Raw genomic sequence first — 21,453 nt, forward strand, 5'->3', positions numbered from 1 at the left:
CGGGAAAGCACGATGCTATAAGCCCTGGGGCTCCAAGAGGAAAATAGCCCAGTGACAAAAGGAAACAAGGAAAAGTAAAATAATTCATGAGAAGTAACAACATTAAAATAAATATTTCTTATATAAACTATAAAAAAAAAATCCAATCAAGAGGAAGAGAAATAAGATAGAATTGTGTGCCTGGTTATACCCTCAAGCAAGAGAACTGTAACCCAAGACAGAAGAAGACCATGGTACAAAGGTAATGGCACTACCCTAGACCAAAGAACAATGGTTTGATTTTGGAGTGTCCTTCTCCTAGAAGAGCGGCTTACCATAGCTAAAGAGTCTCTTCAACCCTTACCAAGAGGAAAGTGGCCACTGAACAATTAAAGTGAAAAAAAAATGTAGAACTAATAGATTCGTATTATATACAAAAAAAAAAAACAAAAATTATTATTAAAAATTACCAACTATCATTATCTCTCTCTCTCTCTCTCTCTCTCTCTCTCTCTCTCTCTCTCTCTCTCTCTCTCTCTCTCTCTCTCTCTCTCTCACAAATAGATAGATAATTTTGCAAATATTTATTGAAATATGAATATTTTTGCACACCTATATATACATGTTCATGTATATATTGTATATACGGTGTATATATATACATACATATATTATATATATATATATATATATATATATATATATATATATATATATATATATATATACATATATATATGTGTGTGTGTATTACATATACATACATATATATATATATATATGTATATATATGTATGTATATATATATATATATATATATATATGTATATATATATATGTATATATATATATAATTATGCAAATATTTATTAATATATAAATATTTGTGCACACACATATACAGGGTATACATATTTTTGTATATATTTTATATATAATATATATATATATATATATATATATATATATATATATATATATATATATATATATATATGTATACTGTATATACATATATTTGCAAACACACATATATATATATAATATATATAAATATATATATATATATATATATATATATATATATATATATATATATATATATATATATATATATATATATATATATATATATATATATATATATATATATATATATATATATATATATATACACACACAATATCGATTATGTATTAAGGAATAGTTGTGTGTGTATAGGGAAGCTAGTGAGGTGATAGAATTCACTATTACTACTAACCTTCAACCTTCAGTAAAACTATCTGAGTCGTCGTCATGATTTTTACATTGTTTAATCATTCAGTAGCATCTGCTCAAGCAGTTGATTTCTCCTCTTTGCACTTGTTCTTACATGACTAGTTCCTCCTTATTCTTCTGTAAAACAGTAAGTTTTGTGAACTTTTTCTTAATCCTTTCACTTTGTTAGTGATCTACTAGAAAAGTAGACAATCAAGATATGTGTGGATACATGTTAATATTGAACATTTTCCTCTTGACAACTTTTAGTGTAGTTACAATTATTTTTGTCCATTTTCAGGAAAATGTGTCGAGCTACAATGTGACGGTAAAAGATGTAAACTGTGATACTTCCAAATACAGTTATATGAATTTCACAAAGAATCAATTTCAAATAAGACCTCGAGGTGATATAGTTCTTCTCAAAGAATCTGGAAAACTAGAAGGACAACGCATCAATAACTATTGCATTTTTCACCACTTGGATGAGTATGATCAACTGACTTGGACAATGAAGGCTTGTGTGCCCATACCTTCTGTTCCAAGGTGTTGTCCTCCTGGACAGGCAATGAAGGAGGGGAAATGCCAAGCTGCAAATACTCCAGATGTGCTTAAACCTCCGATTTTTGCAAAACCCTTTTCTGATAGTATAGATTGGGACAATATTACGGAGTACGAAAGCCCAAGGAAATGTGACTCTGAATATGAACCACCGATAACCATTCCTTTAGGCCACATGCAATCACATCTTATTTCATTAGCTGATGGTGTAGAATATGGTTGGGCACCAGGCTACTCTCGCAGGAATCGTGCATATCTTAAATGTCCTGACTACTGTGTTGATGGAATAAAAAATTCTGAAGGTTCTGTTGACTACTTTACAAGCTTTTGTTCCAGTGATCCAAAATACACACACGAAACTCTTTGTACAAATAGGATATGTCTTAGAAAATGTTGTAAATCTGGATATTCAATGGACTTTAATAGCTACATCTGTGTTCCAGATCCCAATTCTACTTTTACTCCTTCTACTGACATGGAATTAATTAATTACAATATTGTAATCGGAAGGCCACTATACACATATGCATGCAGAGTGGTGGATACGGTTAGGGTAGACACGAAAGGCAATCTGATTCTCAAAGACAGAGAATTCACTTCTACTGACTTCTGTGTGGATACATTCCTAGACAATGAACAGCGACACCAAAGAGCCTTGGCATGTCGGACTAAAACTTCCCTTTGGTCAGAGGTGCGAACTTATCTCTTCCCCATTTGTTTTGTCCTCTCTCTCATCTTCCTGATGATTATCATCGTTTGTCATCTGTTGGTTCCTAGATTACTTGCAAATGGAGGCCTGCACCAACTGTGCTACGTGATAGTCCTCTCTATTGCTTACGCCACTAATTTCTCTGTTAACGTGTTCCATGACACATTATCTGATAGCGTTTGTTTTAACTTAGGTGAGATCTAGTTCAAGTGTAATCTAGACTCTTATTCAAATATAGACTCTAACTTTTTCCCTTTCTGCAAAATATAATCCGAGCAGAAATGTTTCCCTATTTTCTTTTTTCTTTTAGTTTATATTGTTAATATTTGAATATATTGATCTTTAATATAACTGGAAATTTGAATTTTTTTTTACTATATTTCCTGATACTTTATCTATGTTCACTTTCCTTTCATATTACTTTTTAGCCATTTGTCGGGATCAGTGAATAGTATTCACTAAAAATTATCTTTATTGAGCCGTAATATAGATTGTGAAGTGTAATGCATTATAGCAAATAATATTTCATTTTACAGTCTATGCTCATCTGTTCGGATTCCTAGCAACATTCTTCTGGCTGAATGTGATGTGCTTTGAGATCTGGAGGAAGATCAGGTAAGAAAATATATGCATTGGATCTTGAGAGATATTTCCGTAATTGATTATTTTGTTAAATACATTTCTTTAATAAAAAGGTGAAATTCTATATATAGAATCTGGAGCCTTTATGTTAAAAGATAAGGAAATATGGATGAGAAAAAGACTCCTCTGTCCAGGGAACTAATATGAAATCTTAAAGGATACCAAAGGATATCAAAGGATATGAAATACTCTTTGTGTACTGGACCCAAGATTTTAGATTATATTCGTCCATTTGATGATTCATCTATCAACTCTTGATGTCTTTCCAGGAGATTGAAAAGTTATCGTCCGTGCAAGTCTTATCCAGATAAATACTACATGATGTATGGCTGGGGAATACCCTCTTTATTATGGTAAGAATGTAAAGACAAACTGTTTAGAATAAGAAAATATTTTCCTTTTACAACGAAAGAAAATGGAGTTATATTTGAAGTCTTCATTGAAGCCTTTGTTGACTTTGGAGTTGATTTGTCATGACTATTAATTTAAAACAAAATTACAGATGATTTCAAGTACCGTTGAGTTACAGCACAAATTTCATGATATGACAATCTTTTAATCTACGGACTTTGTTCTTTTAGTATTCTCTTCAATTGGTATTGTAAATTTTGTATAGTTTTACGTAATATTTTGAAATGAAGATATTTTTATTATGTTTTTTTTTTCCTTTTCAGTGTGACTACCATTCTAACGGAGAAATGTACCTTTATAGATTTTTGTGGTGTCATTACGGACCGCATTGATATTTGGGAAAATTTGTTCAGAGGTGAGACTAAGATTTCTTGAAAAATCTCCTTCAAAGAATTTCCTTATAAATAGCAGTAATCTAATCTCTCGCTTGCTTCTTTTCAAAAACAGGTTAATTCAGACTCCCAGCTAGGAATTTAAGTTTCTCCAGAACCATTGATAGGAGATTACTTTCAGATATCGTTAATCGTTGATTAAAACAATACCTAAACACACTACTGTTGAGTCTGGTGATATATCACCGGTCAACTATAAAGACCCTTTTTGTCCTTATAAGGATTCACTATAAGGTCATCAGCTCTACTTTCTTTCAGAGGACATCGCTCTCCTGGTCTATTTACATGGCCCCATCGTTGTGTTGTTCCTCTTCAACTCTGTGTTTCTCGTCCTTACCTACATCAACTACAAAATAATGCTCCGGAACTACGAGGAAACCGCCAATGACCTGAAGGAATTAGGAGCTGGGGCCATCAGAGAGCAACGCATCAAGCCTTCTTGTATTCCTTGGAGACAGGTCACTGACCACGTCCACGAGTAAGACATATTGTTAACTACTCAATGGACTTGAAATCTTCACATGTTGGGGACTTCTTATGTTTGCTGAGTTCCTGTTAGTCAGGAAGTACTCGATACTCTACTTACTTACTTTGATGGCTGCTTTTCCCGTCCCATACAGCAGGGGAACCCCACTCTCTACAGGACCTCCACTGTCGTTTTACCTTGTTCGTTCAGAGTATTTAATGTTTCATATCGTGCATTGTTCATTTACTGTTAAATCGTCACAGTTGTATGGCTGTTGAAATAAGAAAGTCTTCAGTTTACTCTTGAAAGCCTCAACGTCTTCAATTATTCAGATATTTCGTGGGAGCTTATTATAGTTTCGGGGCCGCATATTTATGTTTGTATATAAACTGTTATTTAATTTGGTTCATTTCATTGCCAATGTATTTTTTAGAAATAAATGAATATTTAATTGTCCCTTTGTTACACTCTAGTTTACAGTGTTCAGTCTTGGTGTTTAGAAATAGTCGTAAATGGTTATAAAGACATTTGGGAGTAATGGTTTAAGCTGAGAAAATCCTGAGATGTATTGCATGAACACTTGTATTGACATAACCTGAAATATTATGTCTGTAACCCAAGACAGGTTGATGTTTCTCTGCTATTTGCAATGCAATATGATAAATTAGTAAGAAATAATTATAGTGTATATGCTGTTACACAAACATAAATAGATCCAGAAATAATTATATTCTAATTTTCTTTTTAAGGTTAAACCAAAAGCTGAAAATCTTTATCCTCATGGTCACCTGCTGGGGTTCAGAAATATTGTCTTGGAAAATACCTCTTTCGGAACTACGGTAAGTTATGAACTCAATTATCATTCTTGAAATATTAGAAACTGAGCATCAGTAGATATAACAATTTGTGATAATTCAATAATAAATATAATTAAAATCCGAAAAATATAACACTTTAGTAGACTACTTATTTCCGATCTAGTCATTCGTGCAAGCTTTTCACACCAGACCATAACAGATATCAAAACATGTAGATATAAATATGTTATAAACGTAGCTGTGTTTAATATGTTAATTATAATCTTTTATTTCTTGCTGTTTTTCAAAGGAAGTTAGTGTTCTGCGTCTTAGCTTTTCATTGGTGCTTTATATTAAGTAAGTTCAGGTGGTAATGAGTCACGAAGGAATTCAATTTCTCTTCCTTGTCTTTCCAGGGCCTTAACTGAGACCCTCAATTCGTTGCAAGGTTTCTTCCTCTTCATAATTCTTCTGTCAAACAGCAATAAACGGAAGCATTTGAAGATGAAGTTTCTTAGGCTATTCCTATGGCTTGAAAATTCCAAAACATTTCCAGCGAATATGAAGAAGTGGCTGCAAAATAGCGTAAATCGTATAATATCACCAATGAGTTCTCTTACTTCAAGTATCAGCAGTCAGTTCTCGAACTCATCAGTATTCAGAACAATCACCACTTCAGTCCGGTCATCCAACACTCCCTCTTCTTCTTCTTCTTCTTCTTTCTATGTCCAAAGTTCTGTGTCCTTCGATAATCCTGATGATGGAGTTATTTGCCTTTCTCATTCATCTCTTCCGGGATCAGACAGTGTTCAGGCCCCGGCCGGTCCATCACTTCGAAGTTCCAAAAGTCCAGAGGTCACTCAAGATTCGTCTTTCTAACAGATATTAAACAAAATGAAGATAAAGCCGTATATAACTGGTTCTTGTTTGGCTTCAAATATGTTTCAGAAAAATGTAAACTTTAGTTGAAGTTAACTTTTTCTCATATTCTTTTATGAAGAGCAGTTTTATGTATTACCTGAAATATGTGACATTTAATGTTACAATCCAAGACTGGAGGACTTTTTCAAGGAAACAAAATGTAGAGTAGAAATTTATTTCAGATATTATAAAGTGTCTGTTATTAGAAGTGCCAGTGAATGTATTCTCTTTCCTTCAATTCTTAGACGTACAAAACATAGTCTTGTGTATCTGAAGGCAAAGGCCTTCAACATTGGTCGGACCATAATGTATTTATGCATTATGATTTACTAGTATATTTGAGTAATGTATCACCACTTCTTATTGCCTGCACTTAAATGTATTGTACTAAAGTGTACATTACTTTTAAAGTACCTCATTTGGCGCTAAAGTGACAGTATTATATTGCATTACTTGGCTTGTGGATTTCCTGCCTGTAAATCCACATGTGTCTTATCTGGTATTTCCATCTTCCATGAAATGTCAGACTCTTTTCGTATCACGTAGAATCCAACGCTTAACTGAAAAAGATATTTCATTCATTTGATAACTATTACTTTGACACTTATCCTTGACAAGGAAATGCTTTGCAGATATTACTTTTTACCATTATTTTACACCTTTTTTTGCTTATCAAATCACGCGGACTACGTTCAGTGTTTTTACTAAATTATTTTGTTATTCCATATTTGTAAAGTGAAGTGGAGTTTATAATTTTTGGGAATCAATACCGGGAGATTATGAGTAATTTATAGTTGTAGATTATGCTTTCTAATTTATTACCTAATGCTAAGATGTCAGGTAGGAGTTGTTTATTTACGCTTTCCTTTGCGCTTTCAAAATGTTTTATATGTTGGGAATGTTTTGTGAATATGAATATGAATAAATTTCTTTTTTGTCTTTTTTTTTTTTTAACTCTTCACTCCTTACACCATTCTGGAGCTTAATTTTTCAAATATGACGAACATCTGTGACTGCATAAGATTAGAATAATTTTGTCTTTTCTGATGCAACTTCTGTAGTGTCAGTTAGTCTGTCCATTAGAATTTCCCAGACATGCCTTTTTCTAGATCAATATCTGTGAACAGTTTATCCACAGGAAGATTTTAGATCCACCTAGGAATTTCTGGAGATCAAATTCTGTGAACAGTCTACCCACAGGAAGACTTTAAATCCACGTTAACCTTTTTGGAGATCACATTATGGCAAAACATAACATGTAGCTAAAATAACCTGCAATTGCCATAAGACAAAATGTTCCCATCTACCCACTTCTGGAAGAATGCAACTGATGCTAAGCACACTATTATCTTTAATGAATCCCTTATAACAGACGACAGAAGGTGTGCAGCAATCATCTTCCGTCGCTGGAACCTGGAAATTGGTAAGGTTTTTGTTATATTGTAAATATACACATTTATAGAAACCCTTTAGCCACTGTCATCAGTGGAAGCTTCGATAGATATTAAGATAAAGTTATATGTGCTCTTCGTGCCCTCAAACGAGACCATGAAGAATATATGCAATTTATATAATCTCAGACATTGCATCATGCATTCAAGCAATCCTGTGAAAATGCATACGCAATTAATATTAATATTTCGGTGATGAAACTAATGAATATAAATTTAGATAAATACAAATAAGTGAGTGGAAAGAAAAGCAACTCCCCTTCTGGTTCAGTCCTGATATGAAATCCTTGTTCATAGGATTGTCAAGGATTGTTATCCTCAAACCTTACATGTGATTTATTGTTAATATCTTAATTTTTGCTTTGTTATGATCCAGGAGATTAATTTTGGATTCATATTCAATTCAAACAAAGTCATTTTATGATAGATTTCTACAGCCAGCATATTTGGGGAAAGGAGAAAACCGAATACAAAATCAATGTGAGGAACCTCACTATGAAATTTTTGTCTCTCCTCATCACTGCTCGAAGGTGAACGTCACTTAAAGTTCCTGAAGATTCAGATTTGTGGATTAGTCTAGAACTGGTTCCTTGAAGCCGGTTGTTAAGGGACGCCATCTTCATTTAACATTCAATATTTGCATTTGTTATCTTTAGTGAAAAAAATTGACAAGATTTTGGAATCGAGAACCTAAGAATTCTTTGTGGGTGTATACATACATATATATATATATATATATATATGTGTGTGTGTGTGTGTGTGTGTTTGTGTGTGTATATGTGTGTGTTTATATGTATATGATTCTCTTTGGTTTAGTATCAATGTGAAATTTATTTCTGCTGAACACAATATTGCCTGGATTTTCAGGACTTATACATAGACACACACTCACATATACTGTATATATATATATATATATATATGTATGTGGGTATATATGTATGTATATATATACATACATATATATATATATATATATATATTTGTCATACTAAGTGGCATTACCAATTGTAAGACTACTCTGTCCTTCTTGTACCTCGGTTAGGGGTGGGTGGGAGAGGGAAGGAATGGTCATTCACTGGTCAGAGGGGTTACCCCGAGAGGTAGTTAGGAAAGTATTGGGAGTGGAGAGAGTTGAATCTGTTTCTGTACATGCGTGCGTGTGTGTGTATATATCTATCTGAACATTTAGCACTCACTTTTGGTGGGTCGAGTACACTAGTATTTATAGGAAGTTTGCTATTATATTCGATGAATTTATTCAATTTTTCGAGCCTATTTTTAACTAATGATTGTTTGCACCAAGTCGAAGCTGAGGTTACTATCGTTTGATTTGGGCTTGAATCCATGGCCGACCAGAAGCTGTTATCAAAATGCAAGTTTTCTCTTGGGACTGTTCACGAAGCAGAGCAAATTCTACAATGAGGCTGTAAACCATCTCTCTCTCTCTCTCTCTCTCTCTCTCTCTCTCTCTCTCTCTCTCTCTTTCTTATTTTTTCTCTTTCAAAGTAGACACCTATCAAGAAACACTAGAAATTCATCTCATCTAAATTTTTGCGACGCTATGAATGCTTCATTCGAAATGGCGATACAGGACATCAGGTTGCTTTGTCTTTTCTTTTCATTTCATATTCCTCCTCCCTTTTTTACATCTACCAATAGTCCAGGAAGCTAAGGGTTCATATATACAGTAACCAGCAAAGAATTCTTAGCTTCTAGATTTCCAAATGATTTTAATCTTTTCTACAGTGAAAACCAAAAACCTAAACAAAAGAGACTAAATGATGATTCGTGTCTCTTCGAATCCGGCTTCAAGGCACCAGCCCAACACCAAGCAAGAGCAACCTGTTTCTGGAGACAGAAATTTCCTAGTGAAGTTGGACCACTAGATTTAGTACACGGCTGTCTCATTTCACAAACATGTTGACTCTAAACGAGAGAAGGGGTAGATTAATATCATATATGCACTAGAGCAAAGTAGACTAAATAATGCTCGGTGAAGGGGAGGGGGAGATGAATGGGAGACTTTAACCATATTAAGGGTAATGGACGTTCATTGAAGTGAAGTGGTGAGAGTATCGGGAAGGGTGGACAACTGCAAAGCTAAGAGACGTTCAAATGGGTGAGAGAGATTAATTGGAAACATTGATCACAGCAGACCTAAGGGACGTTTAGATGGGTGAGAGATTCATGGGAAACATGGATCACAACACAGCTGATGGATGTTCATAGAGGTGGGGGGGGGGGGGGGGGGCGAATAATGAGAAACATGTACCACAGCAAATCTAAGGGACGTTCCGAAAGGTTGTGGGGGGGGGGGAGATTAATGGGAAATATGGATCACAGCAAACCTAACAGGCGTTCAGAGAGGTAGGGGAGAATAATGGGAAACATGTGCCATAGCAAAGTTAAAGGACGTTCAGAGAGAGAGGGGGGGGGGGGTTGAGATTAATGGGAAAACATGGACCACAACAAAGCTTATGGACGTTCAGATAGGTGGGGGAGATTAATTGGAAAGACGGATCACAGGAAATCTAAGGGACGTTCAGATAGGTGGGGGAGATTAATGGGAAATGTGGACCACAGCAATGCTAAAGGACTATCAGACAGGTGGGGGAGATTATTGAACACGTTGGAAACAACAAAGCTAATGGACGTTCAGGTGGATAGGAGAGATTGGTGGGAAACATAGACCACAACAAAGGTAAGGAACATTCAGATGAGTTTGAGTAGATTTATGGAAACGTGGACCACAGAAAGGCGAAGGGTCACCAGGCATGATTGCTATGAAAGAAAAAAAAACTGGTTCATAAATAACAGTTTTTGTAATAGAAAACTCTTCTTGTCCTGATCAGCAGTTTTTCTTTAAAGTTGTGTTTAATTTATATCCATGTTATGATCTCCCATATTTCAAGTTGACTATCTTTGAAATACGCTTGTTAGTCTCTACAATAAGATTCCAATGACAAAAGAATTTACAACCGTGGTTAAAAATAACTTGGAACTTTTAAATCTGATTTATACAGAATGATTTTTAAGATTATATAATATATAATTTATTCTTTGATATAGGGTTTATGAAACATTCATAAGCTGGAGTTATTCTCTATAAAAAATACTGATCACTGGAAAACTTGTTAATGCATGATATTAAGTGAAATATCTTCTCAGATCTGTGTGGTAAATTTGTGGTGACAGGAATTAATCCATCGGTTTCTCTGTCCCTCACCATTGCTGGGGGGGGGGGGGGGGTGATTAATGGATTCCTCTTTCAAAGCAAACACACCAACTGAGAATCAATACACAGTTTCATCCCTCCTTACGGAGGGGGGGGGGGGTCCTGGAGGAGAGGCTCCTGGAGACGGGATCTCTTGGAGCCGGATTCCTGGAGACACAATCCTTCGAGTACTGCTCATCATTTATAGTAAGTTGGCCAGGGCACCGCCACCCGTTGAGATACTACAGCTAGAGAGTTATGGGGTCCTTTGACTGACTGGCCAGACAGTACTACATGGGATCCTTCTCTCTGGTTACAGTTCATTCTCCCCTTGCTTACACGCCCATCGAATAGTTTGGTATATTCTTACATATTCTCTTCTCTCATCATACACCTGGCAACACTGGCATTACCAAACAATTCTTCTTCGCTCAAGGGGTTAACTACTGCACTGTAATTGTTCATTGCACTCTTTCCTCTTGGTAAGTGACTCTTCAGCTATGGTTAGCAGTTCTTCTAGGAGGATACTCCAAAATCAAAACATTGTTTTCTAGTCTTGGGTAGTGCCATAGCCTCTGTACCATGGTCTCCCACCGTTTTGGGTTAGAGTTCTCTTGTTTGAAGGTACACTTCGGAACACTGTTCTATCTTATTTCTCTTCCTCTCGTTTTGTTAGTTTTCATAGTTTATATAGGAGATATTTATTTTAATGTTACTGTTCTTAAATTATCTTATTTTTTCTTGTTTCCTTTCCTCGCTGGGACATTTTCCCTGTTAGAGCCCCTAGGCTTATAGAATTCTGCTTTTCCAACTAGGGTTGTAGCTTAGCAATTAATAGTAATAATGATAATAATAATAATAATAATAATAACAACAACAGTAATAATAATAATAATATCAATAATAAGTATGATAATAATAATATATTGGTAAAAAATCCAAAATCTTTTTGCACTAAAACCAGGAATGTTCCTCTTAATGATATTACTAATATCTTTTTTTATCAAAGACTGTTTTTATGATGATTCATAATCAAGTCTAATGAATCGTATAAATTCAATTCTTTAATTCCGAATGTAAAATGTTTCGTCCAGTCATACATTAGAGATTACTCTCGGGTATTTGCAGTTCCATCGCAAGATATAACATACCCAGTGTGTAAAGGACGTTTGATGGTGTCATTTCAACCCTGTGAACAAAATATGGAAATATAGATATTATTATTACCATGGGATTTGATGCTCTCCTTGTTATTGTGCTGCTTTTGTTGTTGTTGTTGTTGTTGTATATATCAACATACGTATATATGCTCTCCATTTTACCTGCGCACACCTTTACATGATTGCTTAGGCTTGAAAAAAACCTCACTAGGAAATTTTTGTCTCTCGGCGCGAATCCTTTTGGGCAAAGGACACTTGAAGTCCCTGAAGAAACGGGATGCTGCTTCTTTGATGGGGAGAGGGACAAGACCGTCGTTTAGTATTCAATATTTGGATTCCTGGTTATCAGTAAAAGAATATATACAGTATATGTATATATATATATATATATATATACATACTTGGGAATTGAATTGCTAAGAATTACTTGTATATACAGTATATATATATATATATATATATATACATATATATATATGTATATATATATATATATATATATGTGTGTGTGTGTGAGTGTGTGTGTGTATGTGTGTTTTGCTTCTTCTGTTACTGTGAGAGAGAGAGAGAGAGAGAGAGAGAGAGAGAGAGAGAGAGAGATGGTCTAAACTTTATACGTATTGATTTTACAACTCCCCTGTAAGGAACTCCAACTGGCAACAGCATCTTTTTTAAGAACATCAAGCAATACGTATAAAGTTTAGACCATCTCTCTCTCTCTCTCTCTCTCTCTCTCTCTCTCTCTCTCCGATTAAGTATATCTGGAATGAAATATAGGAACTTCACATTAATCAATATCTAATCCACATTGAATTGAATTCAGTTTTACGAATTTGGATACTGACGCCAGAAAAGATTTAGGAAATTATTGCATCGTAGCTCCTCCCCAAAATGGGTTGGACCAATCCAGGTCTTCTTCGTCTTAGAGAGTCTAGTTTATAACTTCGGTTTTGGGGTCTCGGTAACTAGTTGGCCCATACCTCTGGAACAAGCCAGACATGTAGGAAGGAACAAAAGTTATTACATACTCAATGTGTAGTGGCTGCAAATGCAACTTTACTGTTTGCGGATAAGAAAAAAAGTTTTTTTTTTCTAACGGCAGTTTATTTCTGGTGTGTCAAAGAAATTTCCACATAATATCATGGAATGTGTATTAGAACGTTTATAGATAAAAGCAATTGTGATATAACTTGAGAGATTATTTTGCTGTCAAAGGGGAACAAGTAAGAGAGGCGAATTATATCGAAGGTTGTCAATGAGCAGAAAATCTGGAAGTGAAAATGATGATGATAGCAGTATTCGCCTTTGGAATTCTGTTCCAGACAGAGGCGTTCCAGACATCATCGAATAACACCGATTCCTCTGGCAGTCCTTCCCCGGTCAGCACCCACAGAGTCGAGAAGGAAGAAACAACATCCTACACATCTAACCCTCAACTAGAAGATGACCCAATGTTGAATATAGCACCCACTCTACATCCAGATGTTCGCAACCCATCTTATGATGTCAGTATTGCATTAACTACAGAAACAAATGCCACCATCTTCACAAACACCAACAATTCCTCGCTTTACGAAACAGATACTTTATTGCTCCGTCAAAGCAATGCCACTATGTTCCCAGAAACTGATTCCACTAAAACAAGTACTACGGAGTTCCCGGAAATGAATACCACAGTGTCCCATGATATTATTGCCACTGGATTCCCAGAAGATAATTTCACAGTTTTCCCTGAAACAAGTACTGTGGAATTCTCAGATATGAATACGACAGTGTCCCCTGATAATATTCCCAAAGAAGTCCCAAATGTTACCAATGCACTGACCCCTGAAGGAAGTACAGAAAATCCCTTGTCCAAGTGTCCGGATATTGGAGGAACACAAGTGGCCGGATCCGTTGTGATGTGTTACTGCAAAGGAAATGAAATTTATGTGAATGGGAAGTGCCAAGTTTACGATGGTGCCATTGTCATTCCAGTCCAGCAGGATTGGATATACACAAAAGAGGTCAGTAGCTGATTGTAATAACTTCCTGTATGAATCACAGGTTTTATTTGACTTATTTCCAAATTGTGTTTAGTTATGAAGTGTACATAAGCCCTTGTTGACTAAAGTTTCTTTTCTGAAGTCTTAGGATTTCTATCTTTTGGATATTCTGAAGAAGGTTTGTGCGAAAAGTTTGTTTATATTCCAGACGACTCGAATGCCCTTTTCGTCTGCTGGCCTATTCCTTTTAAGTAGAAATTTCCCTCCGGGGAATTTTTTAAGTCTTTTTCAATACTTTTCTATTTTTTCAAGTCTTTTTCAAGTCTTTTTTAAGTCTTTCCCAAGAATATTTGTGGTTCAAAATATATTTTTCTTCAGCATTAAAATATCAGAAGCAGGAAAATATTGACTTGTAAATACCTAATTAATAATCATTCATCCTTTTCATACATTCTTGAAAATAAGTTTAAAACTGATACGAATACACGAGACAGTTTCCATTAAATCTGAAATCTTTGCGAAATATAGTTTTGGGAAAATATATTTTAGTTAAAGTAATTATAAAAGGTGATTGAGGTTCATGGAATTAATACGGATGTTTGTTAGTGATATCTTAAACTCTACGGGTTTTCCACAAACACTTTCGAAATACGTTTACCAATGATGCACAAAAATGTCGAATTAATACATTAGTTTTATTTACAAAATAAATAAAAATCAATATAAGAAAATTGCCAACTATCGTAATTGTTTACTTGGAAACAAAGAAGTCTTTAAATCTCTCTCTCTCTCTCTCTCTCTCTCTCTCTCTCTCTCTCTCTCTCCTTACACTGTTTGTGTCTATATATGCTGTACATATATAATTATAACTATATATACAATATAATTGTAACTAGATATACAACATATACATAAATATGTATATATAGGTGAATGATGCATACATACATACATATATATATATATATATATATCTATATACACACACATATATATATATATATATATACGTATATATATGTATATATATGAATACATATATATATATATATGCATATGTACACACACACAAACACACACACACACACACACACATATATATATATATATATATATATACATATATATAATATCGATTATGTATTAAGATAATTAAGGAATAGTTGTTTGTGTATAGGGAAGCTAGTGAGGTGAGAGAATAATACAAACGTTAATAAAGAATTAATTTACAAGGCTGTGACCAGCAAGGTATTGGTGATGCTATACTAATACTACTAACCTTCAACCTTCATTAAAACTGTCTGAGTCGTCGTCATGACTTTTTCACTGATTTCTTCTCTTTGCACTCGATCCTTTATGACTAATTCCTCATTATTCTTCTATAAAAGAGTAAGTTTTGTGTCCTTTTTTCTTAATCCTTTCTACTCTTTACACTCGATCTTTCATGACTAGTTCCTCCTTATTCTTCTATAAAAGAGTAAGTTTTGTAGCCTTTTCCTAAATCTTTCACTTTTATAGTGATCTACCAGAAAAAGTAGTCAATCAAAATATGTGTGGATGCAAATTAATATTGTACATTATCCTCTTGACAACTTTTAGTGTAGTTACAATTATTTTTGTCCATTTTCAGGAAAATGTTTCGAGCTACAATGTGACGGTAAAAGATGTAAACTGTGATACTTCCAAATACAGTTATATGAATTTCACAAAGAATCAATTTCATATAAGACCTCGAGGTGATGTAGTTCTTCTCAAAGAAGCAGGAAAACTAGAGGGACAACGCATTAATAATTATTGCATTTTTCACCACTTGGCTGAATATGGTCAACTGACTTGGACAATGAAGGCTTGTGTGCCCATCCCTTTTGTTCCAAGGTGTTGTCCTCCTGGACAGGCAATGAAGGAGGGAAAATGCCAAGCTGCAAATACTCCAGATGTGCTTAAACCTCCCATTTCTGCAATACCCTTTTCTGATAGTATAGATTGGGACAAAATTACAGAGTACGAAAGCCCAATGAAATGCAACTCTGAACATGAACCACTGATAACCATTCCTTTAGGCCACAAGGAATCACATCTTGTTTCATTAGCGGATGGTGTAGCAAATGCCTGTGTACCAGGAGACACCGACAAGAGACGTGTATATCACAAATGTCCTGAGTACTGTGTTGATGGAATAAAAAATTCTAAAGGTTCCGTTGACTACTTTACAAGCTTTTGTTACAGTGATCCCAAAGAGACACACAAAAAACTTTGTGCAAATGGGACATGTCTTAGAAAATGTTGTAAATACGAATATTCAATGGACAAAAATCGCTACAGCTGTGTTCCAGATCTCAATTCTACTTTTAATCCCCCTACTGACTGGGAATTAACTAATTACAATATTGTAATCGGATATCCACTATGTGCACCAGTATCCAAAGTGGAGGAAAGGTTTAGTGTAGATACGAAGGGCAATCTGATTATCAAAGACAGAGAATTCACTTCTACTGACTTCTGTGTGGATACATTCCTAGACAATGAACAGCGACTCCAAAGCGCCTTGGCATGTCTGACTAAAACTTCCCTTTGGTCAGAGGTGCGAACTTATCTCTTCCCCATTTGTAACGTCATCTCTCTCATCTTCCTGATTATTATCATCGTTTGTCATCTGTTGGTTCCTAAAATACTTGAAAATGGAGGCCAATACCAGCTGTGCCACGTGATAGCCCTCTCCATTGCCTACTCCACTAATTTCTCTGTTAACGTGTTTCATGACACATTATCTGATTGCGTTTGCCTCGACTTAGGTGAGATCTAGTTCAAGTGTAATGTAGAATATTAATCAAATATAGATTCTAACTTTTTCCCTTTCTGCAAAATATAATCCAAGCAGAAATGTTTCCCTATTTTTTTTTTAGTTTATATTGTTAATATTTGAATATATTGATCTATAATATAACTGGAAATTTGAGTTTTGACTTTATTTTCTGATACTTTATTCATGTGTTCACTTTCCTCACATAGTATTTTTTGGCCATTCGTTGTGATCAGTGAATAGTATTCACTTGAAATTATCTTTATTGAACGTTAACATAAATATGAAGTGTACTGATTTATGGCAAATAACATTTCCTTTTGCAGCCATTGCTTTGCAGTTCGGATTCCTTGCAACATTCTTCTGGCTGAATATGATGTGCTTTGAGATCTGGAGGAAGATCAGGTGAGAAAATATCTGTATTGGACCTTGAGAAATATTTCTGTAATAGATTATTTTGTCATATACATTTCTTTAATAAAAAGGTAAAATTTTATATATGTAATCTGGAGTCTTTGATTTTAAAAGATAATGAAATATGGATGAGAAAAAGATTCCTGTGTCCAGAGAACTAATACGAAATCTTAAAGGATATCAAAGGATATGGAATTCTCTTGGTGTACTGGACCCGAGATTTTAGATTATATTCGTCCATTTGATGATTCATCTATCAACTCTTGATGTCTTTCCAGGAGATTGAAAAGTTATCGTCCGTGCAAGTTTTATCTAAATAAATACTACATGATGTATGGCTGGGGAATACCTTTTTTGATATGGTAAGAATGTGAAAATAAACAGTTTGGAATAAGAAAATATTTTCCTTTTACAATGAATGAAAATGGAGTTATATTTGAAGTCTTCAGTGAAGCCTTTGTTGACTTTGGAGTTGATTTGTCATGACTATTAATTTAAAACGAAATTACAGATGATTTCAAGTACCGTTGAGTTACAACACAAATTTCATGATTTAACACTCTTTTAATCTACGGACTTTGTTCTTTTGGTAATCTCTTCAATTGGTATTGTAAATCTTGTATAGTTTTATGTAATATTTTGAAATGAAGACATTTTTACTATGTTTTTTTTTTTCCTTTTCAGTATGACTACTTATCTAATGCAGAACTATGCCCCCGACAATTTTTGGGGTGTGATTAAGCCCTACATTGGTATTTCGCGATGTTGGTTCAGAGGTAAGACTAAGATTTCTTGAAAAATATCCTTTAGGGAATTTCCTCATAAATAATAGTAATATAATCTCTCGCTTGCTTCTTTTCAAAAACAGATTAATTCAGATTACCAGCTAGGAATTTTAGTTTCTCCACAATAATTTATAGGAGATTATTTTCAGATTTCGTTAATCGTTGATTAAAACAATAACTAAACACACTACGGTTAAGTCTGGTGATACATCACCGGTCAACTATAAAGACCCCTTTTGTCCTTATAAGGATTCAATATAAGGTCATCAGCTCTATTTTCTTTCAGAGGACATCGCTCTCCTGTTCTATTTCTACGGTCCCATCGCTGTGTTGTTCCTCTTCAACTCTGGGTTTCTTGTCCTCACCTACATCAACTACAAAATAATGCTCCGGAACTACGAGGAAACCACCAATGACCTGAAGGAATTAGGAGCTGGGGCCATCAAACAACAACGCATCAAGCATTCTTGTATGCCTTCGAAACAAATCAATGACCACGTCCACGAGTAAGATATATTGCTAACTACTTAATAGATTTGAAATATTCACATGTTGGGGACTTCTTATGTTTGCTGAGTTCCTGTTAGTCAGGAAGTACTCGATACTCTACTTACTTACTTTGATGGCTGCTTTTCCGGTCCCATACAACAGGGGAACCCCACTCTCTGCAGGACCTCCACTGTCGTTTTACCTTGTTCGTACAGAGTATTTAACGTTTCGTATCGTGCATTGTTCTTTTACTGTTAAATCATCACTGTTGAAATAAGAAAGTCTTCAGTTTCCTCTTTAAAGCCTCAATATCTTTAATAATTTGGAGGTTTCGTGGGAGCTTATCAAATAGTCTCGGAGCCGTATATTTGTGTTTGTATATAAAGTGTTATTTATTTGGCTCATTTCATTGCCAATACATTTCATAAAATCAAATCAGGAATTAATTGTACCTTTGTTACTCTAGTTTACAATGCTCAGTCTAAATGTTTAGAAATAGTCGTAAATAGTTATTAAGACAATTGTGAGTTATGGTTTTAGATGAAAAAGTCCTGAGATGTATTGCATGAACACTTGAATTGACATAACCTGAAATATTATTTTCAGATGAGTTCACTTAATACAGGTTGATGTTGCTCTGATATTTGCAAAGCAGTATGATAGATTAGTAAGGAATAATTATAGTGTATATCCTGTTAAACAAGCATTAATAGATCCAGGCATAATTGTATTCTTATTTTTTCAGTTTCAACCAAAAGCTGAAAATTTTTATCCTTATGGCCACCTGCTGGGTTACAGAAATATTGTCTTGGAAAATACCTCCTTTGGAAATATGGTAAGTTATGGACTCAATCATATTTCTTTTCTTTTCTTATTCATTTACTCTTTTCTGGAATTTGTTGCCCCCTTGACAATATAACATTCTGTAATGATAAGGATTTGGACAGATTTCCGATGTCTCAAATGTGGAACATGAAAGGGGCTGCCATGATCTCTGGGAAATATTAGAAACTGAGCATCAGTAGATATCACAATTTGTGATCATTCAAGAAAAAATATATATAAAACCCCAAAAATATAACGCTTAGTAGAATATTTATTTCCGATCTAGTCATTCACGCAAGCTTTTCACACCAGGCCGTAACAGATATCAAAACATGTAGATATTAATATGTTATAAACGTAGCTGTGTTTAATATGTTGATTATAATCTTTGATTTCTTGCTGTTCTTCAAAGGAAGTTAGTGTTCTGCTTCTTAGCTTGTCATTGGTGCTTTAGATTAAGTAAGTTCAGGTGGTAATGAGTCAGGAAGGAATTCAATTTCTCTTCCTTGTCTTTCCAGGGCCTTAACTGATACCCTCAATTCGTTGCAAGGTTTCTTCCTCTTCATAATTCTTCTGTCAAACAGGAACAAACGGAAGCATTTGAAAAAGAAGTTTCCCAGGCTATTCCTATGGCTTGAAAATTCCAAAACATTTCCAGCAAAAATGAAGAAGTGGCTGCAAAATAGCGTAAATCGTACAATATCACCAATGAGTTCTCTTACTTCAAGTATCAGCAGTCAGTTCTGGAACTCATCGGTATTCAGAACAATCACCACTTCAGTCCGGTCATCCAACCCTCCCTCTTCTTCTTCTTCTTCTTTCTATGTCCAAAGTTCTGTGTCCTTCGATAATACTGATGATGGAGTTATTGGCCTTTCTAATTCATCTCTTCCGGGATCAGACAGTGTTCAGGCCCCTGCCGATCCATCACTTCCAAGTTCCAAAAGTCCGGAGGTCACTCCAGATTCGTCTTTCTAACAGATAATAAACAAGATGAAGAAGATAAAGCCGAATATAACTGGATCTTCATTGGCTTCAAATATGTTTCAGACAAAATGTAGACTTTAGTTGAAGTTAACTTTTTCTTATATTTTTTTATGAGGACCAGTTTTATGTATTACCTGAAATATGTGACATTTAATGTTACAATCCAAGACTGGAGGAATTTTTCACGGAAACAAAATGTAGAATAGAAATTTATTTCAGATATTATAAAGTGTCTGTTATTGGAAGTGCCAATGAATGTATTCTCTTTCCTTCAATTCTTAGAAGTACAAAACATATTCTTGTGCATCTGAAGACTTTTGCCTTCAACATTGGTCGGACCATAATGTATTTATGCATTATGATTTACTAATACATTGCTGTAATGTATCACCACTTTTTATTGCCTTCACTTAAAGGGATTGCAGGAAAGTGTACATTACTTTAAAGTGCCTCATTTGGTGCTAAAGTAACAGAATATTGTATTCCATTGCTTGGCTTGTGGATTTCCTGCCTGTAAATCGTATCACGGTAGAATCCAACGCTTAACTGAAAAAGATATCTGGTTCATTTGATAACTATTACTTTGACACTTTTATCTTTGATAAGGAAATGCTTTGCAGATATTATTTTTTAACATTATCTTTTTTGCCTATCACATCACGTGGACTATGTTCATTGTTTGTACTCAATTATTTTGTTATTCAATATATGAAAAGTGAAGTGGAGTTTATAATTTTTGGGAATCAATACCGGGAGATTATGAATAATTTATAGATGTAAATTATTCTTTCTAATTTTTCTACCTAATGCTGAGATGTCAGATAAGAGTTGTTTATTTACGCTTTTCTTGGCGACAAACGTGGAAGCTGTTTGCGTTTTTAAAATGTTTTATATGTTGAGAATGTTTTGTAAATATGAATATGAATAAATTTGTTTCTTGTTTTTTTTTACTTCACTACTTACACCATTTTGGAGCTTAATTTTTCAAATATGACGAACATCTGTGACTGCATAAGGTTAGAATAATTATGTCTTTCTGATGCAACTTCAGGAACACTTTAAATCCACGTAAACCTTTCTGGAGATCAAATTGTGAAGAGTCTATCCACATGAAGACTTTAAATCCACGTAAACCTTTTTGGATATCAAATTCTGTGAAGTGTCTATCCACAGGATGACTTTAAATCCACAAAAGCCTTTTTGGC

General features: G+C 34.4%; 2 protein-coding genes across 2 annotated transcripts in view; both read left to right on the forward strand.

Annotated features, from left to right (window-relative positions):
* The window catches only part of LOC137641456 (uncharacterized), an 8,585-nt gene extending 1,584 nt beyond the window's left edge, over positions 1-7,001 (forward strand). Inside the window, exons 3-9 of the mRNA XM_068374071.1 lie at positions 1,538-2,699; positions 3,043-3,121; positions 3,418-3,501; positions 3,823-3,914; positions 4,210-4,429; positions 5,167-5,256; positions 5,631-7,001. Of these exons, the coding sequence (XP_068230172.1) occupies positions 1,538-2,699; positions 3,043-3,121; positions 3,418-3,501; positions 3,823-3,914; positions 4,210-4,429; positions 5,167-5,256; positions 5,631-6,093 (2,190 nt within the window). The 3' untranslated portion in view covers positions 6,094-7,001. The remainder of the gene's footprint in view (positions 1-1,537; positions 2,700-3,042; positions 3,122-3,417; positions 3,502-3,822; positions 3,915-4,209; positions 4,430-5,166; positions 5,257-5,630) is intronic.
* Positions 7,002-12,949: 5,948 nt separating this feature from the next.
* On the forward strand, positions 12,950-21,190 carry LOC137647818 (uncharacterized). Its single transcript, XM_068380786.1, has 8 exons — positions 12,950-13,969; positions 15,579-16,740; positions 17,075-17,153; positions 17,441-17,524; positions 17,847-17,938; positions 18,234-18,453; positions 19,182-19,271; positions 19,780-21,190. Exons 1-8 carry the CDS (start codon positions 13,244-13,246, stop codon positions 20,237-20,239), a joined length of 2,913 nt encoding a protein of 970 aa, XP_068236887.1. The 5' UTR covers positions 12,950-13,243; the 3' UTR covers positions 20,240-21,190.
* The last annotated feature ends 263 nt before the right edge of the window (positions 21,191-21,453 follow it).

This window comes from Palaemon carinicauda, chromosome 1 (assembly GCF_036898095.1).
Source record: "Palaemon carinicauda isolate YSFRI2023 chromosome 1, ASM3689809v2, whole genome shotgun sequence".
NCBI lineage: Eukaryota > Metazoa > Arthropoda > Malacostraca > Decapoda > Palaemonidae > Palaemon > Palaemon carinicauda.

What these genes read in the sequence shown, in the direction of transcription:
- LOC137647818 (XM_068380786.1), top strand. Translation starts at nt 13,244, where the DNA reads ATGATGATGATAGCAGTATTCGCCTTTGGAATTCTGTTCCAGACAGAG. An exon ending in TTGCGTTTGCCTCGACTTAG is followed by an intron (nt 16,741 to 17,074) that starts GTGAGATCTAGT and finishes TTCCTTTTGCAG; the next exon opens with CCATTGCTTTGCAGTTCGGA. An exon ending in TTCGCGATGTTGGTTCAGAG is followed by an intron (nt 17,939 to 18,233) that starts GTAAGACTAAGA and finishes ATTTTCTTTCAG; the next exon opens with AGGACATCGCTCTCCTGTTC.